Source organism: Leopardus geoffroyi, chromosome B4 (assembly GCF_018350155.1).
Source record: "Leopardus geoffroyi isolate Oge1 chromosome B4, O.geoffroyi_Oge1_pat1.0, whole genome shotgun sequence".
NCBI lineage: Eukaryota > Metazoa > Chordata > Mammalia > Carnivora > Felidae > Leopardus > Leopardus geoffroyi.
In genome coordinates this window covers 141,963,562-141,985,604 of record NC_059341.1, presented here as the reverse complement: position 1 = coordinate 141,985,604, position 22,043 = coordinate 141,963,562, and the positions used below count along the sequence as shown (strand labels likewise).

Below are 22,043 nucleotides of genomic sequence, written 5' to 3'. Positions count from 1 at the left end.
GCACCCTCCGCCTCTCTGGGGTCCTGGGGGCCCAGATGCAGCCAGGCCCACCATCCCCCCTCCCGCCCCCCCAGCCTCCAGCCTGGCTCTCAGCGGCGACTACATGCAGGGACACAACAGTGGGGCCAGCGTCCTACTCCAGCACCTACAGGAGGTCCCTGCCACTTGGGCCTCAGTTTCTGCAGGCACGACCTGGCTGAGAGCCCTTGCCTGCTGGAGCTGGGAACTGGGAATACAGACAGCATCCAGCCCTGGACTGGGCGGGCCAGGTAGGGGGGAGGGTGCTTTGGGGGTTTCCGGGCTTGTTCAGTCAGCACTGAGGCAGAGGGGTGCAGGGCTGGGCCGAGGAAGTGGGGGTGGCCCCGCATGGGCGGCGTCAGCCCCCCACCTTCTGCCCACCCTCGGGCCCCAGACCGAGGCCACGCTCCCTATTGGCCTTGACACACGCAGGCCAGCACCCTCTCCCTGCCTACTCTCCCCTCCATCAGAGGGGCCTCCCTGCCGCAGGCAGGGGGCCGCGTCCCATGTGGCCACACCCATGAGCCCATCGATGGCCTCCCTCCGGGCCGTCTGCCCAGCGCCAACCTGAGCCTGCCACACCTTCAGAGGTGTCACTGGGCACACAAGCCGCAGGGCTGAGGAGCCTCGAGTGAGGCTGGCAGAGCCCCTGACCGCCAGGGATCCCGAGGAGGGCAGCGTGGCTCAAACTCAGCATGGCGCTGTGCCCTCTGTCCCAGGGGCAAACTCAGGGACACACTGTCCCCCAGGCCCCTCCTGAATGTCCTGGACACTTGGGACGTTCAGGCCTTACAGATAAGTGGGCAGCGGCCTTGGGCCAGCGGCATGGCCTCACCACGTGGGATCGGGGACGTAGAACAGTTGTGTCCCCCTGGCACGGGCCCGGCCTGTGGGGGCTTCCGCGCTCACCAAGCAGGGCAAGCCTCCCCCACTCACCTCCGGACTTTGACCCCGTGTCCCTGAGCATCCTCACAAGGTGCCTCCTGTGGGCACGATACCCGCTGTACCGGGGACCGGCCTTCCTCGGGCCATCCAGACTTTACGCCTTCCCCACAGGCCGCACTCAGCGCCCCGGCCCTCTACAAGGGCTCGACTCGGGGTCCCCCACAGAGATGAGCTCAGTGAAGGGTTACTGGAGCTTTAGGTGGGTGGCCGGATGGACAGAGGAGGATGGGTGGACGAGGGGCGAGGGGTGGGGCCCCAGACCGGCCCAGCATCCTCAGCTGGCAAGTGGGGGGCTGGGATCACAGGGACGCATGAGTCACTGTCACCAGAGTAGAGGGTGGAGGCCCAAATGCCGCAGAGACACCACGCTCAACTCTCCGAGTGTTCCCCCAACAAGCTCCAGCCCACACGGGCAAGGCTGTCTGAGGAGCCCTGTCCTCGCAGAGGGTGGGGGAAGCACGGAGAGCCCCAGCGAGTCAGGGGGTTGCCGGGGCCAGGGAACAGGTGCACTGTCTCCCCACGCAGCCCCACTGCCTCACGCAGCTGCTCGGGGGTCCCTGGGGACCCCTGAGCCTTAATGATTCCTCAGGAAAGGCCAGCCGGGCCCCAGCAGGCCCCAAGCACCCACTGAATCCCTGCAGGGCCCAGGACCCACCACAGCCCCCCCCCCCGCTTCAGTTTCTCTAGCTCTGCTTTCTAAAACTTCCTGTCTGCTCTTGCCTGTGCAGAGCATCTCAAGATGCTCCCTTTATCCCACTCTGCGCTCCCAGGGACGCACTGGCAGGCACACAACGGTGTGCGTGCTCTGAGGACAGGCACACGGCTGGCACCTGGGCTGTGGGACACAGGGACAGGCCTCCAGCTGTGTGCGGGGACCCGGGACACAAGACGGCCACCCAGCAGGTGCCCCGCTGTCCCATCACCAGGGGCTGCTGAGCGGATGGCCCCACAGAAGGGCGAGACGCGACCAGACCCCTGCTCAGCTTGCCCCGCGTGGGGTCTCGCCCGTGTTTCCGCATCTGAATCTGGCCGCGGCCTCCACCCTAACCGTTCAACCGTCAGGCCGAGGCCCAACCAGCCAGCACTTGCCCCCTGACCCCACCCACCCCTGCTCTCTGGGCTCGGAATGTCTTCTTACGCCCTCCACCCAACAAACTTCTACTTATCCTCCAGAACCCCTTCCCTCCGTCTACGGAACAGCACGGACGCCTCTCCCTGGACGCTTCTGCCCACGTGGCCTGAGCAAGGGCCGTTTCCTCCTCCCACGGCTGACTAGGCATCCCCGGGAACAGAAACCGGAGGTCCCCTTGTGGCCACCCCCAGACACGGCCTCCAGACTAGCGGTGGCAACGTCATCCCAGGCCGGGGCTCCCTGCCCCCTCCCAGAAGACCCTGATAGCAGCACAGCCTCCTGCCCTCTGGGGAACGGGGGGCGAGAATGGGGTGGCAAGGAGGCCAAGGAAAGAGCCTGGGTCCCCACCATGTGCCACCTCCCCACAGAACGAGGAGGGGGCTGCCCAGAGACCCCGGGCCCCTTCCTCCAAACCTCCCGCAGCCTCCCTGCCTCATAAACACGGAGCAACTGTTATATACAAAAACGATTTAATTGAAATACCTGTATAAAAAATAGGATCTCCAGACATCTCACTTTTGAACCGAAAGAAACCCCATCCACGGTGTGCACCTGGACCACAGAGACAGCTGCTACAATAAATTAAAGGCTTGAGACTCTGTCCCCCCACCCCCCAGCCTCCAGAGCCAACAAGCGGACTGTACAAGGTCAATAATTTAAACCCCCCCCCCCCCCACGCCCGAGGCGCAGAGCCACGAGGTGGGGGAGGCACCCTCTCCCCCCAAATTAGCCACTGTACAAGTCCACCTTCCGACAGACACAGGTAGGACCGGGACCTGGGGTCCACACACACGGCCACCACCCCCACCCCGGGGCCTGCAGAAGGTGGGGGCGCCGGGAGGAGGGAACGCCCGCAAATAAATTAAACAATAAATAGCCCTCCTCAGGGTCAGACCATAAATAGACGTGCGCGCGCACAGGCGGCGGAGGCCCCAACGTTGCATTGCTAGTGCACAGACGTGCCCGGACGAACACTGACGGACAGGCGGGCGCGGGAAGAGGGGGCAGGGGGGAGCGGGCACCAGAGGCCCCGTGCCCCCCTCCCCGTGAGCTGAGGCCACAGGACATGCTCCTGGTCCGACACAGTCCAACAGGCCTGCCTCCCGGAGCAGCACAAGAGAGGGACGGTCTCGGGGCCCCGCACCTGCCCAGGCCAGGCCGGACGGGCCCCCGCCTGGACCGGAGCGTCTTTGGACAGACAGAGCTTGAAAAGACCAAGTCCCGCGAGAGCAGCGTTCGAAAAGGCACTCAAAGCGAAGGAAACAGCCCGGTGCCGAAGGCAAAGGTCACCAGGAGTCAGAGGTCACTGCCTGTGCAGGAAGCAGACAGCCCGGGTGGGGTGGGTCCCTCTGGCTCCACAAGCCAGGCCCGGGCCCCTCCTCACAAGCTCTCGCTGCTGGAGGTGGTGCTGGCCCCGTCGTCCACGTCCAGCGTGCGCAGCCGCAGGTCACAGCTCTCTGCGGGGCCCCCCTCCGCCCCCAGCATCCAGGGGTGTGCGGAGATCTGGTCCAGCGACGGCCGCTCCGAGGGCCGCAGGGACAGACACCACTGAATGAGCTGCTGGCACTCTGCGGAGAGGAGGGAGGATGGTCAGGAGGGGGCGGGCTCCTCGGCCTCCGGTGCTCCCCGCGCTCCCCGCAGCCGGCACGCACCTGGGGAGACCCTCCTCCGGAAGAAGAGGCGGCCTCGCAGGATCTCCTCGTCCTGCTCGAAGGGAATGTCCCCACACACCATGTCGTAGAGCAGCACGCCCAGGGACCACACCGTGGCCGAGCGCCCGTGGTAACGGTGGTAGCGGATCCACTCCGGGGGGCTGTACACCCGGGTGCCTGGGGGGACGCACGCGGGTTAGGACGTCCGCCCGGGGGTGGGGGGTAGGGGGGCCGGCGGCCCACCAAACGAGCGCCGAGACCCTGCGCTCTACGCTCTACCGAGTCACCTCCGAGGCCCGGGCCGCGGGAGGCAGGGAGGCAGCCGGCCTCGAAATCCTGCCCGTCATCACCCTGGAAAAACCCGGCGCGCGGCCTCCCCAGCCGGCCCGCCCGGCCGGGGGAGGAGCGGGTCACATGAGCGAGGGCTCGGGTTTCACAACAAACAGATGCGAGCCGAGGCTCGGGAGGCGGGCGGGGCGGGCGGCCCCGGCTTCCCCGCGCTCCGCAATGCGGGGATTTCTGCGGCGCCGCCCCCGCCCCCGCGCGGCACGCACGCGGCCCCCGCCCCCGCGCAGGGGGAGGCCCCGGCACTCCCGGCGCACACCCGCGCGCGCCCCGCCCCCGCCCGCCCGCCCGCCCGCCGCGAGCCCGCTCCCGGCGCGCGCGGCCTCTAACAGTCACCGGCCCCTCCGGGCGCCCCCGCCCGCCGCCGCCGGCGCGCTCACCGTCGAAGTCGGTGTAGACCGTGTCCTTGAGCAGCGCGCCCGAGCCGAAGTCGATGAGCTTCAGCTCGCCGGAGCGCAGGTCCACCAGCAGGTTCTCGTCCTTGATGTCGCGGTGCACGACCCCGCAGCCGTGGCAGTGGCGCACGGCGGCCAGCACCTGAGCGAAGAAGCGGCGCGCCAGGGGCTCGTCCAGGGCGCCGCGCTCCGTGATGAAGTCGAAGAGGTCCTGGGCCGGCTCGGGCCGCTCGAGCACCAGCAGGAAGCCGTCGGGCCGTTCGAACCAGTCCAGCAGGCGGATGACGCCGCGCGCGCCGCCCGCCGCGCCCACCTTGCGCAGCAGCACCACCTCGAGGGGCACGGCCGCGCCGCCCTGCGGGACACGATGGTCAGCGCGCGCCGCGCCGCAGCGGCCCCGACCCCGGCCCCGGCCCGCCCCACGGCGCCCGCACTTACGATGGTGCCCCACTCGGTCACCCGCTCCTTCACCACGTGCTTCACGGCCACCTGGGGACGGGGGTGGGGGGAGGACGCGAGTGGTCAGGCCCGAAGACACGCGACGACGCGCGCGGTGGGCGAGAAACCCGGGTCCGCCCGGCGGCCCGACTCACCGGGAGTCCGTCGGCGATGCGGCTGCCCGCGTAGACTGTTCCGAAGCCTCCGCTGCCCAACACGGCGCCCACCTGGTACACCTTCTCGAAGCTCTCCTTGTCCGCCTTAACTGTGGGGACCGCGCGCGGGTGGGGTTGGTGCGGCCCGGCGCGTCCCGGTCCCCCTCCCCCGGCCCGGGCGCCCCGGCTCCTCCGCCCCCGGCGCCCCCCAGCCCCGCGCGCACCTGGCTGCAGGATCTTCACCGGGAGGTGGTCCACGCCGCCTGGCCCGCAGAGGTGCGCCAGGGAACCGAACTTGGAGAGCAGCATCGCGGGCGGCAGCGGGGCGCGGGCCCGCGGCCCCCGGGCTCTCCGCCGCCTCTCACCCGGCCCGGCTCCCCGCGCGGCAGCAGACGCGAGAGGGCGGCCTCCCGGCGCCGCGCGGAGCCCCGAGCCTCGGACGGAGGCGGCCGCGGCGGCGAGGCGGGAAGCGCGGGGACCCGCTCGGGCGAGGCAGTCCGCGCGGCGCAGGGGCCCCGGGCCGAGCCGCGCGTGGACCGCGTGCGCGCGCAGCAGCGAGCGGCTCACACGCCCCGGCCGCCTCGCCCCGGGGTTTTGGGCCGCGGCGACCGTATCCCTCCGCGGGGGCGGGGCGATCGGAACCCCGCCCCCTTCCGCGGGGTCTGAGCACCGGGGGCGCTCCCGGGGGCGCGCGCGGGTGGCCGAGACGACGGCCTGGCCGGGCCGGGCGCCTCCACCTGGGGTTGGCGAGGTCTGGTGGGCCAGGGGTGCGCGGAGAGACGCCCGGAACTAGCTCGCTATAGTGGAGCCGCGGAGGCGCACAGAGTGGCGTGGCGGTACACGTCACCCCCCTCCCGCGCGCGCGCGCACACACACCGCGCACGCGCAGCTCCTGCGCGGGCGGCGGCCGAGACGTGTGGGGCGGGGCCGCGGGAGCCAATAGAAGTCGGGGTTTTCAAAGGGCCCCGAAGCCCCGGCCAATGGTGGTGTGTGGGCGGAGCAGGGACTCGCCAGCCCCGCCCCAGGCCTTGCCGGGGAAGGTCACCCGCAGAACGCGCGCCCCCCTCCGCCGCGTCCCCAGCGGACAGCTAGACCACGCGGGCTGCTGTGGGTTCAGGGTTCCGAGCAGAGGCGGGAGTCCTGGCGGCGACCCCCGTGGGCCCCGGACCGTGCGAATAGGTGTCCGGCATTCCGCGCCCAGCCCGAGGAGGCAGTGCCGCCCTCTCGGGGACCCCCGCTCAGCGGCTGCGCTCGGGAGATCGCAGCCCGTGGCGCGGGCGAAGCGCTGACCCTGTCTCCGGCGTCCCCGGTTCACCACCCCGTCCCCGGTTCACCCCGGGGCCGTTGTTCTGACTGGGTCTTGACCTCGAGCCCGCAGCCTGAGGTCCCTGACCACGCATCCCCTCCTTGGAACCTTTGCTCTGCTGTCCCCATGCCTAGAGCACCCTTTTCTGCCCTCCGCCCACCTGGCTGTTCTCCAGGTCCAGCTGCTGACCACCTTTCCGAGGGACTCCACCTTGACCACTACACATGGCTGTAGTCTGGACCCGAGCCTGTTCCCTGACCTCAGTACCACACAGAATCACCTGTGTGGAGTGGTCAAACCTTGAAGGTTGCTGACCTCCGCCCAAGGTCACCAGCCTGAGCTGCTCAGGACTCGAATGTGAGCCGCTGTCTGCCAGTTACAGTAGCAGTAGCGCAGTCTCCCCCCACCCCCTCCCACCCTCCACCCCCACCCCCTCCCACCCTCCACCCCCACCCCCCCACCCCCCCACCCCGCTGTCTCCAAGAGGGTTGAGGGTTGGAGCCAAGGGGCCGAGGCGCTGGCATTGCAGGTGCTCTCTGTGGACCCTGCCGTCCAGCCTGGGGTCTAATCATTGCAGGCACATCCCTGGGCCCATTTGGGGTCCCCTTCAGGTGTGTCCCCCAAGGATGCACACTCAAGGGCCTCAGGGGCCTGGGCTGGCCCGCTGGCTCCCGCAGCACACCCAACCTCCCCCAAGCCACCCCCAAAGCAGCACACCCAACCTCCCCCAAGCCACCCCCCTTCACTGCCATTCGCTGCCACTGTTACTGTCCCAGGGCAGAAAGTAGGCCCTTCACTGATCCAGCTCTCAGATTCTTGCTACGGGAACTCTGTCCACCATCCTCCTGCAGCATGGGCCTGTGAGGGCAGGGGGCCCCACAGAGTCAGATCCAAGGTAGAGGGCAGGAGCCCACCCCTTCAGCCAAATCCACACAGCACCTGTTGTGGGGCTATCGTCCACTTGTGGGTCCTCCCGAGGACCAGCAGAGGGTCCCAGGACCCGTCCGCCAGAGAGGAGTAAACCTCGGGTCAGGCTGTAATGGGTTCCTGGACCCGGCCTCCGCCTGCGCTGGGCTGGGGAGGGTGGAAATGATGGAGGGTGTCCTGGGTGTAGGTGATAACCACGGCAAGGTGTGGTTCTGAGATGGGCCTGGTTCCACCGACAGGAGCTGATGTCTCCGGTGGCCTCTCTGGTGTGCCCCCAGTCCATCGTGTGAATCTCCAGGCCAGTCCTCCTCATGTGCCCTGGCCCCGTGTGCCCTATGGGTCCTTCATCTTGGGAGTTAGCCTTGGGAGGCCAGCATCCCAGGGGCGGAGCACCCCCCCACCCCCAGCTCCCGGGTCTTGGTCTGAAAACCTCGAGTCTCCCCAAACTCAGAGCAGGGTTCACTCATACTGCTTCAGAAAGCGGTGGAATGAATATGTGTCCTGTCCACAGCCCCTCAAGCTCTGAGGGTGGTCTGGGCCATCTGTGCAAGCCTCTGGAAGGCTCCAGGAGTGGGGAAGGGGTTGCTGGCCTGGTCTGGGAGGTAGAGGATGGGGCAGGAGGCAGCCTTTTTTCTGGGGTGGGGATTTTCTCAGAGCCCTTATTCGTTGTAGACACCGCCCTGTGTGTTGCCCCTGTGCTGTCGTGCGAGCCTGTGTGTGTGTGCACGCGTGGGCCAGTGTGTGTGTACCCTTCCCCGACTGGGAGCTCTGCGAGGGATCGTGCTGGACCCAGACCCTCCACCGGGGCCTGTCCATGGCTGTCAAGGTCTCTTTCAGCCTCCCTCTGGCCTGAGGAGTGGGCAGGGGGCCGGTATTTCTGCCTGTGCAGCCACCCAGGGCCCCAGGTCCACTCTGGCAGGGTGCCGGGGACCTCTCCCCGTCCCTCCCTGCAGCGGGGCACCACCCACCCCTTTCTCAGCTTGGCAGACGGAGGCTCCGAGGGATTCTCCCAGTTGTGGAGTCTCTGTCCTCCTTGGTAGGGGTGGTGCAAAGCCGGATCAGAGTCAAGGAGCTTTTGCCCTTCTGCCCTGGGTGTGGCTCTTGGGGATGACCCCAGGCCATCCCCTCCCTGCCGGTCTGGTTCCCCCCACACCACCAGCAGTGTAGAATGCCAGTCCCTGCTGGTTTTTTTCTCCTGGTTTCTTGAAGGCCTACCCGGTGGGCCTTAAAAATAGCTCTGGAACCCACAGGCAGGTGTGGCCCAGGCGAGGACCTCCATGAGCAGCGGAGCTGGGGACAACTCTGCTCACAGACAGGAGAGGCCACCAGATGGTGGGCTCGACTGGGGGTGAGGTGCCGGCTCCTCATCCTGCCGCCCCACCGACCACGGAGAGCCAGGCCCTGTGCCTTGGCCTTCCGTGGCCCTTGAAGGCGTCGGAGGTCAGGCCAGCGTGCTAAGGGTGTCTCCGTCCCGGGACCATCCTGCCAAGAGTGGCAGCCACAGCCGGCTTCCATAGGGCAGACCCTGAGAGAGGGTCCCTGCCCCTGGTGCTGGAAACAGCCGGCCCGTGGGTCACCCTATCCTGCTGGCAGGAGGGCTGCACTGTTGCTATGGTGACTGGAGCCAGGCTCGTCTCCGGGACAACGAAGGGAGAGGGAAGTGGACAGAAGATGGCCTGGGTCACTCACACTCTGTGTCTCCTGCACACACACAAACCCCGCACAGACACACTTGTGCAAACATACATTCGCTCACACGCTTCTGAACATGCCCACAGAGCCGGAGAAGGGGGGGCGGGGAGGGAGGGCACACACAGGGGGCTGCCCTCCAAGCCTCCAGGCCCCCTCAGGCCTCCCCCGGGCCCTCTTCCCTGCTCTCTGGTGGTCTTGTCCACCCCAGTCCCCGTACCAACAACTAAGTCCTCCTCAATCTGCCCCTTTCCAGCTGTCCCTGACGCCCCACAGGTTTGCTCGGCCCTGCCCTGGCCTCGAGATACCCCTCAACCTAGGCCATGCCTCTGTCCCATCTCCCTAGCCGCCCCCCACCAGCCCACCCATGCTCCCCCTGGACCCCCTCCCTGCTTCCAGCCTCCGCCAGCCCAGTCTCTACTTCCTCTGCAACCCGTCTTTCCAGCTCCTGCCTTCTGCCAGCATGCTGCCACCAGGACTGCCCTGGCCGGCAGGGTTACCCCCGGTGACTTGGCCCACGGTCACAGCCACCACCCTAAGCCACCTCTGGCCTCTGCTCTGACTGCAGGAACCCCTGGCCTTCCCGGGTCTGTCCTCTCCCGGGCCCGCACACCTGGCTTGTTGGCTCCCAGACAACACCCAGCTCTGTACCAGCACCCGCTCCCGCCCCAGGCCCCAGCTGGGCCCTGAGAACTCGGTGACACAGCCCGGCGCCCCCGCCCCTCCTCCAGCGCCTGCACAAGCCGCACGCAGCAGGGGCGTCTGGGTGAGGCGGAAGGGCCTTCCCTCCGGCCTCCACTCGCCTCACCTCCGTTGTGGCCTCTCACCCGCTAGGGAGGGGAGCCAGCAGGACTGGGCCAGGGTTTTGTAACATTTCCCAAAGGCAACCGGGGCTAGGGCCTGGGCTGGGGTGGGGTGAAAATGTGTGGGAGCCAGTGGGCGGCGGTGGCCTGCGTGAACTCTGGCCTCCCTGCCCAGGGGGCCCCGGTCTGGCCTGACCCCCGGCCAAGGCCGGCCTGCGTTCGAGAACTGTCGCCCCCTCTTGATGGCACACCCACGCCACCGTGGACCCTTTAGCCAGCGAGCCCCCTCAGGCCTGGCAACGGCTGCCCCTGCTTCTGGTGGGCAGGGCCTGAAAAACCGAAGAAGCCGGGGGAGGGTCCAGGCCTAACCTGGGGAGGGGCCGGGTCCCCAGTAGAGCTGACCCGAGCACAGCTGGACTGGACACCCCAAGCCCAGCCTTGAGGGTGGCGGTGATGGGAACGGTGACCATCTGCCCACAGAAACCCTCTCCCCACAGAGACGCTCAGGCCAGCGACGGGGACCAGGCTGGCCCCGGACGGTGGGCATCAGCTCCCTGGCCACTTAGCTAGGGTCTATCTCCTCCCTCCCTTGGGACCGCCCTCTGACCCAAGCTGAGTAGCCTCAGCTGGTCCCCACCCACCCCTCAGGCCAAGTCCCTGCTCTGCCACCAGCCCATGCCAGGACCATGGGCACATCCCCAACCTCTCCTCACCTGGGCCTCCCTGTCTGCGGGGACTCTGATCACCCTCGTGTGGGTCCGGAAGGAGAACCCAGTGAGGTGCCTGTGAGGTGTTTCCCACGGCACGCAGGAGGCCTCCGAGGGACATGACTGTGCGGGGTCTCCGTCTGTTGTCCTGGGCACGGGCCCTGGATTTCATCGATAGAGTCAGGGGTTTCCCCGGGACTGGGAGACGTGGGACCGGGCCCAGTTCACCCGGGGAAGCTCCACCCCCACCATGCTGAGAACCTCAAGGCCAAGGAACCCTGCCTGGATTAGGGGAGGGCTGTCCCACATCCCTCCTGCTTGGCCTGGGGCCCCAGGGGCTAGGGTGGCCGTGCCACCTTCTGCAGGGACCCCACACCCTGTCCCCCCAGGACCGGGTGCAGCCTCTGAGAACCTGGCCAGGGAAAGTCCTGCAGCCTCTGTGGATGACGTCCAGGCTGGACGGGACCGTCGCCCCACTCCACTCCAACCTCCAGCATGCAGACAAGGGTGAGGTGTGGCAGGGGCTATGGGGGTGATCCCCAAGGAGCCAGAAGCTGGCTCTGCCTGGGTTTGCCTCTGATTTGCATGAAGCTCCCACTGGCCAGGGTTCAGGATCCACGCAGGCAGTGGGTCCCATGTGGGATCTTCCTGGAGGAGGAGGCCCAACTCAGCTGGGTCTCCAAGGCTGACAGAGAACAGAGGGAGGGCGTGGGGGGCTGTCAGCACCTGTGACCTCCAGGGCCCAGGCTGGGGCAACAGCGGGGCCAAAGGTGTGGGGACCAGACTTGTGCCATTTGGAGCCAGTCAGGGAGTCTCTCTAGAGCAGACGGGGCTGGTGTCCTGAGTCCCAGAGGGATTCAGGGACCTTGGGGCCCCGGGGCCCAAGCAGTGATGACGTAGTCTTGGGCCAGTCCCAGGACTGGCCCAGGCCACTCAGACCACACTCAGGTCGTGGAGGAACCGTCTCCTGCAAATGGACCCCCAGAGTGTCCGGAGCACAGACCCCCTGAGGGCCTGGTCACAGCAAACATGAGCTCGGGACACAGTATGGCCTTGGATATGTGCGTTTAGTGAGCACTTCCTGCATACCCCCTGTGCTCCGGCACTCACATACCCCCACTGCAGCCCTTGTGGGGACACTGCCTTCATACTACAGCAGAGACAGCAGTGGTCTTCGGGGACACTGAGGGGGAAGCCTCAGGAAGGATGAGCCCACGGGTGGCCACTGGCCCAGCCGAGCACACAGGAGAGTGTCACTGCGAGGGCAGGAGCTCCACCCAAGAACAGGTGAGGCTTGGGGAGCCCTTCCGGTCAGGCCTCAGCTGGCCCCTCCCTGCCGGCCCCAGGCAGCACCCACACAGCTCTGAGCCGGTAAGCCGGGGAGCACTGTGGGTCTTCTCCTTTAGTGGTTCGGAAATAGCCAGCCTGCAGCGAGTCCCCCGATGCCCAGGCGTGTCAGTGGTTCCAAGGAAGGTCCGGTGTGGCCCAAAGTTCTGCTCCTGGCTGAAGGACGAGACCGGCACCGGCTGAGGCCCGCGAGGTGCTCAGCACCCTGGAGGCCTGCCTCCGTGGACCCGAGATTCAGCCGGCCCCTGCTTTCCGTGCCCGCTGGGGGTGGACCCGGGCCGTGCGCAGGGGCCGGACCCCGGGGGCCGCAGGCTGGAGCAGGGCTGGGCAGGGCAGAGCACATCTGCCAGGTGAGCCCCAGGAGGCCCCATCTAGCCTTCCAGACCCTCCTCACTGCGGGTTTTGCCAGAGGGACCAGCTCTGGCTCCCGGAAGCGTCCCCAGTGCCGGCCGGGGTTGGGCACTGAGAGGCACGTGGGCATTCGGATCCCAAGGTACGGCAGGAGTGTGGGGGCTCAGGACGCGGGCCCGCTGCGGGAGGTCAGTATTCAGGGGCTGCTGGCCACACCCGTGAGGGAGGAAGAGGACGGTCTGGTCACCCTGAGCCCCAAGCCTGGGCTAGAGGACTTTCCCGGCTTATCATGTTGTTCTGTGGGGAGGGGGAACGGAGGGCAGGTAAAGGAGAAAGGGTTTGGGGCTGCTGTGGCTCTGCCCCCCACCCCGAGTCCAAGCTCCAACCCAGACTGGGGGCGGCCAGAGAGCCCACCGAGGCCCTGTCTCTGTCCCCAGGCAGGAGGTGACCTGGACAGAGCATCTGGTTCAAAAGAAGTAGCTGGGCTGGCTTCCACCTCAAGGCCACTCCCCTGTTCCTGAAAGTGACAGTGGAAGGGGGGGGGGGGGCAGGGCCAGGGAGGACCCCAGCCAGCACAGAAGCCGAACAGGCCTCTGGTGAGGAGATGCCCCCATCCCGCGGCCCCCTGCTCACTCCTGCCGACCCCCAAGTGGGACTGGGCCACCGCGGGGCTCCCCAGCTATTCTGGGGCCCAGGGGCTTAGAGGGACCCAGTCTGGCTGGGAGGACAGCACAGAGCTCCCCAGCGGCTGGTCAGCCCGCACCAGGGTTCAGACGATAGGTAAGCACTGTGAACAGGGTCTGTGCGCGTGAGGCCAGCAAGCCCGTGTGGACCAGGCAGGTGGTGTCCAGATGTCCGTGGTGGGCACTCCAGCACGGGGGCTCCTTATCACATGTGCTCCCTGTCTTCCCAAGCCCCTTCCCAGCCAGCTCAGGCACCCTGGCAGGTGGAGCAGCCCCCTAGCTCGAAGCAGGACAACTGAGTCACGGTGGGGTTGCGGGCAGGGCCTCGCAGACCCTGTGTGGACCCTCCCCGCCGCCGGCACTGGCACCCACGCTGGGATCCAGGGCCCAGCACCCTTTAAAAGCCTGGAGGCTGGAGTCCAGGCTGGGTTGGAGATGGGTGTGGCCAGGGTGGGGGACCAGGACGGGGAGAGCAGCGCAGGTGGAGGGTGGGGGCTGAGCTGGGCCAGGCCACACCTGACTGGGAAGACAAGTTGGGCTGCAGCACGGGGGGGTGGGGGGGGCTCACCCCACGCTAGAGGTCAGGCGCCTTCCGGGGGCTGACGCAGTCACCCGGGGTGGGGGGCGGGGGGGGGGGGGAACAGCTACTGAGTCACCACAGAGACATGGAAAGAATTCTGTGCTTTTACTCTCTGGCTAAGCTCCCCTACGCCCAAGAAATTCCCCATCCCAAGCCACCAGCGCCTCCCTGCCCAGACCCCCTTCCTGCTTCCTGTGGGCCTGGCTCCCCCCCCCCCACTGCCCTGAGGGGGGCAGTTTCCTCAGGGCACGGCGGGGGGGGGGCCGGAGGTGGGGGGGAACCAAGAGGTGTCTAAGAGCCAACTGGCCCAGAGTGGACCCTGTGCCAGCCCCCTCTGCCTCCTTTTGGGACCCCCACAGGGCCTGGCTGGGCTCCAGACGGGGGCCTTGTCTCTCCTTCATCAACAGCACAGCAGCGTCAGCCCCTTGGAGGTCTGGGCCCCCCGGGGCTTCCGCGCTGAGCCTGTCTTCAGTCATCACCCAGCACTGCCGGCCGGGGAGACACGATGGGGGCGTTGCAGGTGCCCCCCACTCGCAGCCAGGCCAGGCTCCTCCCTTCCGGCCCAGGCCCCACCCTGGGGACCCGGTCCTTCCCCTGAGGGCCCCAGGCAATATCCACACTGACCCTCTGCCCTCTCACCCCCGTCTCTGTGCCGCACCCGGGGCGTTCCCAGAGTGGCTTTCCAGGCAGCGTCAGCCGGAGGGGAGCCGCTGACTTGTGGTTTCTGGGACGCGCTGCCAGTCCGGGGTTTCGACCCGGCCCTGGAGTCCCTCCCAGGCCGGCGAGGCAGCTCCTCTGGGACCCAGGGCCGAGGCCCCCCCCCCCAACTACAGTGGCCCCGGTGTCCACCCCACCCCCCGCGGCCCTCCCCCAGCCCCAGCGCCCAGGCTCTGCTGCTCTCGACCCCCACTGGCCCTCCTTCTCGGGACACCTCTGGAGCCTGCTTCAGAACACCACTCCCTGGCTGGAAACCTTCAGTGGCTCCCTCTTGCCTGTGGAGGAAAGACAGAGCCACCGGGCCTCAGTTCTCTGAGCTGCAAGATGGGTCTCCTGGGAGCGCCGTCTGCCCCCACACAGCCGCTAGGGCAAGGCGCTTGACGGGCTGGGTGGGTAGGGTGCCCAGAGGGTCCTGCAGCCCCGTGTGACCCGCTTCTGTGTCTCCCGCCCCTTCCTAGCACCCAGACCCTCTGCCGATGCCCCCTGACTTCTAGGCACTAAAACACACCATTCCCATCCCCCCATCCAGGCTTCACCTGGGCTTTGCCTCTTCCCGAGGCCCGGAGCCCCGGACCAGGGCAGGGCTGGCTGGGCAGGCTCGGGGTGCATGTCGGCCTGAAGTGGGGCGGGGGGCGGGGGGCAGCTGCGGGAACTAGCTCAGGCCTGGGGGGCGTCCTTCGGGTCCTGGATTCCAGGTACTGGCATCCTTCCTGGGGCCGAAGCGTATCTGTTGGTGAGCAGGGGCAGGACAGGGAGGGGAGGCAGAGAGCCACCGCCACACCTCTGCGCAGGACCCGCCCGTCGCCCCTCTCCTCACGTGGGGCTCTCAGGGCAGAGATGGGGCATGCTGTCCTCCTCTTGCTCCCCATTTACATATTGGGAAACTGAGGCTCCAGCCAGGCCGCGGTTGCCGCCCCATCACAGGCTAGACGCCTAAGGCTGGGACTCACTGGGCCAGGAGCCAGGGGAGGGGAGGTTCGGGAGCTGGGGTGGGTGGCCAGGCCTGGGCTCCGTGAGAGTCCCGGAGGCCGGGTAGGAGGGGCTGGCTGCGCCCCCGGCTGGCGTTCCCCATGTCCAGCACCAGCAGGGTGCAGGTGGGGGGCATCTCCCGTGGGGACGATCTAGGGTCCAGGAGGCTGGGAGAGGAGGTGGGGGCAGAGGGATGCCAGCCAGGCCAAGGGGAGGTGTCTTAGCGAGGCCTGCGGGGACAGGGTGGTGGGAAGGAGCCCAGGATGGGGGCAGGAGGGGCGGGCTGGGCCGCGCCGGGCAGAGGGCCTCTGTGGACGGTCTGCGGTCCTGAAGTCTCCCTTCCAGGATTTGGTGACTCCAGCGCAGGCCGGGCTGCGGCGCTCTCAGGGAGGCGGGCGGGGGCCGGCGTCCGGGCAGCCTGGGCACCGTGGCCGCAGGCGTGCCGACGCAGGGCAGCGCGTCGACACTGACGCTGGCCTTCTCTCAGCGAGCATGGGGGTCTGGAGGGCACGGGCCGGGCTGACCTAGGACTGAGGGTGGGGTGGGCAGAGCCAGGGCAGGGCCGCAGAGGGCGTCTTGGCAACTCCCCGGTGGCCAGGCCCCGGGCCACATGTGGCCTCCCGTGCACCTGTCTCTGTGTCTCTGACCTGTGGAGGGGAGCAAAGCGGCTGCCTCCCAGCCCCTCCCCCACCCCCTCCCTTGGCCCGGCCTTCGGGGCTCTGCTGCCTGGTACCAGCCCTGCCATCTGCCGCTGGGCGGGCGCCCTGGGGTGCTGCCCATGACGCACGCTGTGGCCTCTGTTCCGCCTGCCTCCTGGCAGGATCCCCGCGCACGTGCGCACGTGGACATGACCCCCCCGCCCACACACACACACGGTCAGACCGGTTCTACATGGCTGGCTGTTGGCCTGTGTCGGACAAGCCTGCCCCACGGATGTCCGCCCCCTCCTTCACCTCTAGCCTTGGTTTCCCCACCTGAGACCTCACTGGGCTGGGCCCAGGAGGAGCCTCACAGCTGCAGGGGGAGGGGAGCAGGAGGAGGGCAGACCCGGGTCAGTGGGGGACCTTGGAGACCCCCAAATGCGGCTGAGTGGCGGGGGGGGGGTGATCACACACGTGTGCCCGCCCCCCTGAGCGGGTGGGTGCATCAGCTGGGTCCTCCCCTGGTGGGGCTGACCCCCTCACCCCAAGTCGCTCCAGCAGGGTGCCCGCGTCAGTTCATCCCTGTCGCTTAGGTAGCTGCTCCGATGACTCGTTACCAACACACCTGCCCCATGGCTCACCCTGTCCCCTGGGCTCCCCTGCAGTCGATGGTGACACCTTTCCCCACCTGTCACTGGGACCATTTAGGTCATCCTGGCTTGTGGGTGCCCCCCTCAACCTCTTCTGGCCCCTGCGCCGGAGGGGTGCAGGTGGCCCCCCCACGAGCCCCCCATCCACTGAGAAGCCCCGAGGCCCCGACGCCTGAGCCGCTGCAGCCCTCACAGCTCATGACCAGGCTTCACCCACAGGCTTCATCTCTGGGCCAGCGTAGCCAGCCCCGCCCCCCTCACTGGGCAGCAGTGCGGCTCTCCGATGAAGGGGCCCCAGCCCCGAGCCTGACAGAGGGCACCGAGGGCCTGCACTTGTCCCCCGCCACCCCCAGGACCCTTGGACCCACCCAAGCAATTGCCACCTCTCAGGCCCCCTCCAGTGGGAAGCCCCTGCGGCCCGAGGGGCTCTGCTCTGCTCCTGCCCTGCCTGGGACAGTCGGTTAAGAGGGTTTCCCGCCCTGGGTGGGGCAGGGGGGAGGAGAGGGGGGCGGCCCCGGGGCACTTGGATGCACCACCAGGTGGTGTCTAGGCAGGGAGCGGCACCAGAGATCAGGATCCAGGAGGCCTGGGCCCAGCGGGCAGGCAGGGTGTGGGCTGCCAGGGGCGTCGGGGACCAGGATGAGGGACAGGCTAGGGGCATAGGCCAGGGCGTGCAGTGGGGAGACGGTGGGTGGTGCGGTCAGGAGGCGGGGGCGGAGTCGGGGGGGGATGGGGGACCCGGTGGGAGCCTTGTGGCCTGTGGCTGTGGGGCAGGGGCAGCTGGGGACACAATGGGCCCTTGTCCGGCCTGCTGAGGCTCCTGGGTGCCGAGCAGGGACCCGTGGGGCGCCCTGAGCAAACACACGCCCTGTTCCGGCTGCACACGGTGTCCTGGGACAGGCGGCCGTGGCACGGGGCCAGCAGAGAGGGTGAAGGCAGGGCCAGGGCACAGCCACCAGCCGGAGCTGCCCCTGCCAGAGGCCCGGAGTCTCCCCCTCTGAGCGCGGCCTCGACCCCTGCCAGGCCCGGATGCTTCTGCAGCCACACGGACCCTGGCAGAAGCCCTCGCCTGGTGGCGGTGGGCCCTGTACTTAGCGGGTCTCCCCAGGCCTGGCCACGCTGGACCCTCGTGGCGACTGGACCCGGAGGCTGCCCACCTCTGGCACTGGCTCACCTGGGTGGCTCAGTCTGTGCCCTGGACGGGCAGAGGGCAGGGGTGTGGCTAAGAGAAGACGCACCTCGTGGGGAGACACGCCCTGGCAGGCTCGGCTCTCAGGCCAGGCCGGGCACCGAGGCTGCGGCGGGGCTGAGTCCCAGGCCAGCGTGGGTGTCCCGCGGAGGCCCCGCTGCTGAGGGTCTCTGAGCTGTGCCGCCCGCCGTGGAGGGGGAGGGGGGGAGGTGCGCAAGACCCAACGGATCCAGCAGGGGGCCCATCTTAAGCCCAGGACGCACCCCGGATGGGGGACATCTTTCCAACACTCTGGGGTGGCTGGCGGGGCCCCGAGAGGGGGCGGGGCGTCGACAAGACAGACGAGTTCCCTGGAAGGCTGCCCCGCTCAGGAGGCCCCAGCGTGTGCGAGTGAGTGTGTGCACGTGTCCGTGAGCGTGTGTGCGCGTGCCCGGGGGTGTTCGGCCAGGCAGCCAGCCCCAGATCCTGAACTCGCAGCCGCCCCGAGCCGGGCCAGCCCCTCGCACACCCGGGTCCCTCGGGCCTGTGCCGCGGCAGAAGGTACCGGCTGCTCTCGGGAAAAGCCCCGCTCTGGGCCACAAAGCCAGGGTCTTAGCCGAGCCGGCCTCAGAACATATCCTCGTCTGCTAGGAAAACCTCACTCAGGCCCAGAGCTGCTCGGTGCCCACAGGGGCCTCCCCCTGGGTGGCGGTTTTCAGGCCAGGGGCACCCAAGTGTCTGCCATCTGGGACTGGGCCTCCTCTGTCTCCCCTGCCCCCGCGAGGCTTTGCCCCAGCCCAGATCCGAGGAGCACGTGGGAGGGGTTCTGAGAGACCCCCAAGGCCTCCTCCCAGGTTCCCGGTCCCCAGCTTCTGGGGGAAGAGCTGGCCCGGTCGGGGGAGGGGAGCGGGAAGGTGGGGAGGACACTGCCTGGTTGGGGGGGTCGGGGGGGGGCATCAGAGCTCACCAGATGGGGCTGGGGGCCTGACGCACCCCCCTCCCAAAGGCCCCTCTGGAGACATTAGGGGGAAAAAAGGAGCTGACCTAATTCACCGGTGGCAGAGGGTGGCCCTCTAGACTGGTGCCACCAGATGAAAAGTGAATGTGGGCCACTCGGGTAATTAAAAGTAGCGAGAAACGGGTGAAATTAATTTTAATCATTGCTCTTCTTTAACCCGGTATCCACAGTCATCTCAACATGCAGCGCACACAGCCATGCGGTAACGAGAGCGCCCGCTTACAGCTGTTTCTCTGCGGAGGCCTCACCCCTGCACCCTGCACACCACAGGCAGCTCTGGTTCCTTGCCAGGGCCTGGGGCCTGGGGCCTGAGAGAAACCCAGAACATTCCCTGATGGTCCCAGGGCACCTGGGTTCCCAAGTCCGGGAGGTAGGGGGGAGACGCGCCCAGGGAATGCCTTTTTTTAAAATATGCATATTGCAATATCCAAATTACTAAATGCAGCAGAAACGAACACGAGCGTTTGTGCCGTTTGGATGACAGAAATGACAAGAAGGCTGTGCACCGGCCCAGGGTCACCCAGCGGGACCTCGTGGGACCTCTGCCAGCCCTCCAGCCCCTCCGGCAGAAGTCTGCACGTGAGTCACCCCCAGACCGTCCTTATATTGACCACCTGTGCTGACGTGGCTCTCGTGTCAACACGGTTCTGCGGGAGCCCCTCCAGACCTCTTCCCAGCCTCTCTGCCCACAGGCAAGAGCAGCCTGCCAGCCTGGGGAGGCTTCTGGTGGGCGCCCCGCTCTCCCCCCGGCAGGCATTCCCCCCCCACCCCGGCAGGCACCCCGCTCCCCCCCAGCAGGCACCCCACCCCGGGAGGCACCCCGCTCCCCCCTCCAGTGCCCGTAGAAGGGACACTGAAGGACCTAGAAAGGAAAGCGTTTTCCTTTTTTCCGTGGTCTCTTTCTCAACTAGCCGTGGTTGTTTGTTATTTGTTATTTCACGTTCGGAGTAAAGAAACATTGAATTGTCAAATCGGTATCGTCAACGTTCTCCTTTTTACGTTGTGCCGGGCAGGTGTTTGGCCGTGAGCTGGTCGCAGACGTGGAAATCCCCGAGGTTTGTGTTTCGGGGCTGCTGCCCGCCGCTAACTCAGCAGCTTTTTCACCGGGTGAAATCTACACCACAGACGATTCGCCAGGTCACCTAACGGTTTGTAAGTGCCTAGTTCAGGGGCACCAAGTACATTCACGTTGTTGTGCACCCACCCCACTACCCGTCTCAGGAACTTCTCCATCTTCCCAAACTGGAACTCCCTCCCCATCAGACCCTCACCCCCCCCAACCAGCACCCTCCCCAGCACCACCGTCTCTACTCTCTGCTTCTGTGAATCTGACCACTCCAGATTCTGGCACCTCCTATAGACGTGAAACCACGCAGGATTTGTGTTTCTGTGATGGCTTCTTTTACTGAACACGGTGCCCTCAGGGTTCACCCGCGGTGCAGCAGGGGTGAAGCGCCCTTTCTAGGGATGATCGCCTACACGGATGGACCGCGTCTTGCTCGTCCCTTCGTCCATCAGTGGACACTCAGGTCGCTTCCCCTTTTTGTGCACCGGGATAACGGCGTGTACGGGTGTGTGTGAGGCCCCGCCTTCCACTCCTGTGGGCACGCGCCCGGGACGGAAGCCAGTGTCACTGGCGGCTCCACGAGGGGGCTCCAGGCTATCTCCCCAGTGGCTGCTCCCGTCAGCAGCGCGCAGCTAGTGGCCGTCCTAGGGGGCATCTCAGGGTGGTTTCGATTTGCAGCTCCCCCAGGGTTCACTGCCCTCGCTGTCCTCTGCCCCCTGCTGAGATCCCCAGCCACCACGGACCCGTCTCCCCCCAGCCCCTCTTGTGGCCACTCGCTCCTGACCGGGCAGCAGGGTGCAGCTGGGGACACCCATCCAGTGGTCTGCTCCGTCTGCTCTGTGTCCCTTCCTGTGCTCTCCACCCCCCCTCCTGCCCGCCCTGTCACACCTGTCCCCTTCTGGCCCCTCCTGCTCAGGGACCCCTCACAGCTGCCCCGCCCCGTCATCGGTTTTCCCTGTGACCATGTCCAGCAGGCACATTCGGGGCATCGTCTCTCATCCTTACAAGACTCTCTGGACTCCCCGCCCCCTGCCGCCGTGAGACTTTACCGCTGGCCTCCTGCAGGGGTGGCCCCCCTCGCTGCCCCTCTCCCCTCCTGAGCTCAGGCCCACAGCCGGCTCTACCTTTGGGGGGGCTCTGACAGTGGGAGCAAATTACCCCAAGCTTCACTGGCTCTCTCCAACCCCGGCTGTGTGGCCTCGCGGTTTCCGGGGTCCGGCGTCCAGGTAGGGCGGGGCTGCGGTCTCATCCGAAGCTCACTCCTGGGGGTGCGGATTCGGGTCCTCGCCGATGGGACTTCCCGTGGCTCTGCAGCGCGTGGGCCTCTCCGTGCGGCGGCTTCCGGCACAGCCTTTCCGAGTCAGCCGCCGGGCCGGCGCTGGAGGGGAGGCCACGACACACTACGCGAAACCAGGAGGCGGGATGCGGAATCCGCCCAGCGCTCACCACCCACCCTCGCCGCGATGACCCCGGTGCCCCTCCTCCCTGACCTCCCTCCTCCCCCCCCTGCAGAGTGGCCAGAGGGCCTGGGACGACCTAAGTCCTGCCCCGCCACGGCTCTGTCCTCAGTCCTCCCAATGGCCTTCTCGCCGTCGTGGGCACTGCCTCCAGCTGGGACCCCCAGCAGCTCCCGGCCAGTGACTGAGCAGAACGGCGGCGGACAGCCTGGCCGGCCGGCTGGGGAAGGGAGGACAGCCCTGCAGCACTGCTCACCCCATGATTCCCCGGCTGCTCTTACAGAGGCCCATGGCTTCACTCCGCGGCCGTCCCCCGGGGAGATGCCGTCTGCACCGGCACGGGTGCCTGCAGAGCTGGGGCGCATGGGCCCGGATCATAAACCGGGTCCTGGGTGAGGTGAGCCGGTCCGCGGACCACAGTGCTCAGGACTCCGGTCCCCAAATGAGTAAGTGTGGTTGATGTACCCCGCCCAGGGGCGGGGCTCTGTTGGTGGGGACAGTCCAGCAGAAACTTCAGGAACTGCCCCCACCCGGCCAAGACGGTAAATAGCAGACTACCTTCCCGGGGTGGTGTGGAACAGGTGATACACTCTCACCGCCCTGAGGGTGCGGGCCACGGCCTCGCCTCGCGTCAGCACCGCCTAACTCCCCGGGGCGGCCCCTGCAGAGCGCGGGCACCCTGGGGACAACGCAGGCCCCGGGCTCTGGTGCGCAGCCAGCCAAACGCAACGGGACGCGGGTGGTGCGGTGCCCGCGGACGGGGATGGGCGCAGCGGCGATCGCTGCCGTGACTGTGTGGGGACTCTGTGCTCCTGTCCCCGAAGCTCTGGGCTCCACGGTCAGCGGCCCCGGTGCCCATGAGACCCGGTCCCCCCAGGGAGCCC

At 67.5% G+C, this 22,043-nt stretch overlaps 1 protein-coding gene and 1 long non-coding RNA gene across 2 annotated transcripts; both read right to left on the bottom strand.

Moving 5' to 3' along the window:
- Nucleotides 1-2,548: 2,548 nt before the first annotated feature.
- Nucleotides 2,549-5,685, bottom strand: PIM3 (Pim-3 proto-oncogene, serine/threonine kinase). The gene is made up of 6 exons (XM_045463885.1): nt 5,305-5,685; nt 5,081-5,190; nt 4,926-4,976; nt 4,473-4,842; nt 3,748-3,924; nt 2,549-3,663 (listed from the first exon to the last, which is right to left on the bottom strand). Exons 1-6 carry the CDS (start codon nt 5,387-5,389, stop codon nt 3,476-3,478), a joined length of 981 nt encoding a protein of 326 aa, XP_045319841.1. The 5' UTR covers nt 5,390-5,685; the 3' UTR covers nt 2,549-3,475.
- A 13,069-nt stretch (nt 5,686-18,754) lies between these two features.
- On the bottom strand, nt 18,755-21,725 carry LOC123590718. The gene is made up of 2 exons (XR_006708945.1): nt 21,416-21,725; nt 18,755-21,080 (listed from the first exon to the last, which is right to left on the bottom strand). It is a non-coding gene; the product is annotated as an uncharacterized LOC123590718 (long non-coding RNA).
- Nucleotides 21,726-22,043: the final 318 nt, after the last annotated feature.

What these genes read in the sequence shown, in the direction of transcription:
- PIM3 (XM_045463885.1), bottom strand. Translation starts at nt 5,389, where the DNA reads ATGCTGCTCTCCAAGTTCGGTTCCCTGGCGCACCTCTGCGGGCCAGGC. An exon ending in GGTGAAGATCCTGCAGCCAG is followed by an intron (nt 5,191 to 5,304) that starts GTGCGCGCGGGG and finishes CGGTCCCCACAG; the next exon opens with TTAAGGCGGACAAGGAGAGC. An exon ending in CCGGAGGAGGGTCTCCCCAG is followed by an intron (nt 3,664 to 3,747) that starts GTGCGTGCCGGC and finishes TCCTCTCCGCAG; the next exon opens with AGTGCCAGCAGCTCATTCAG.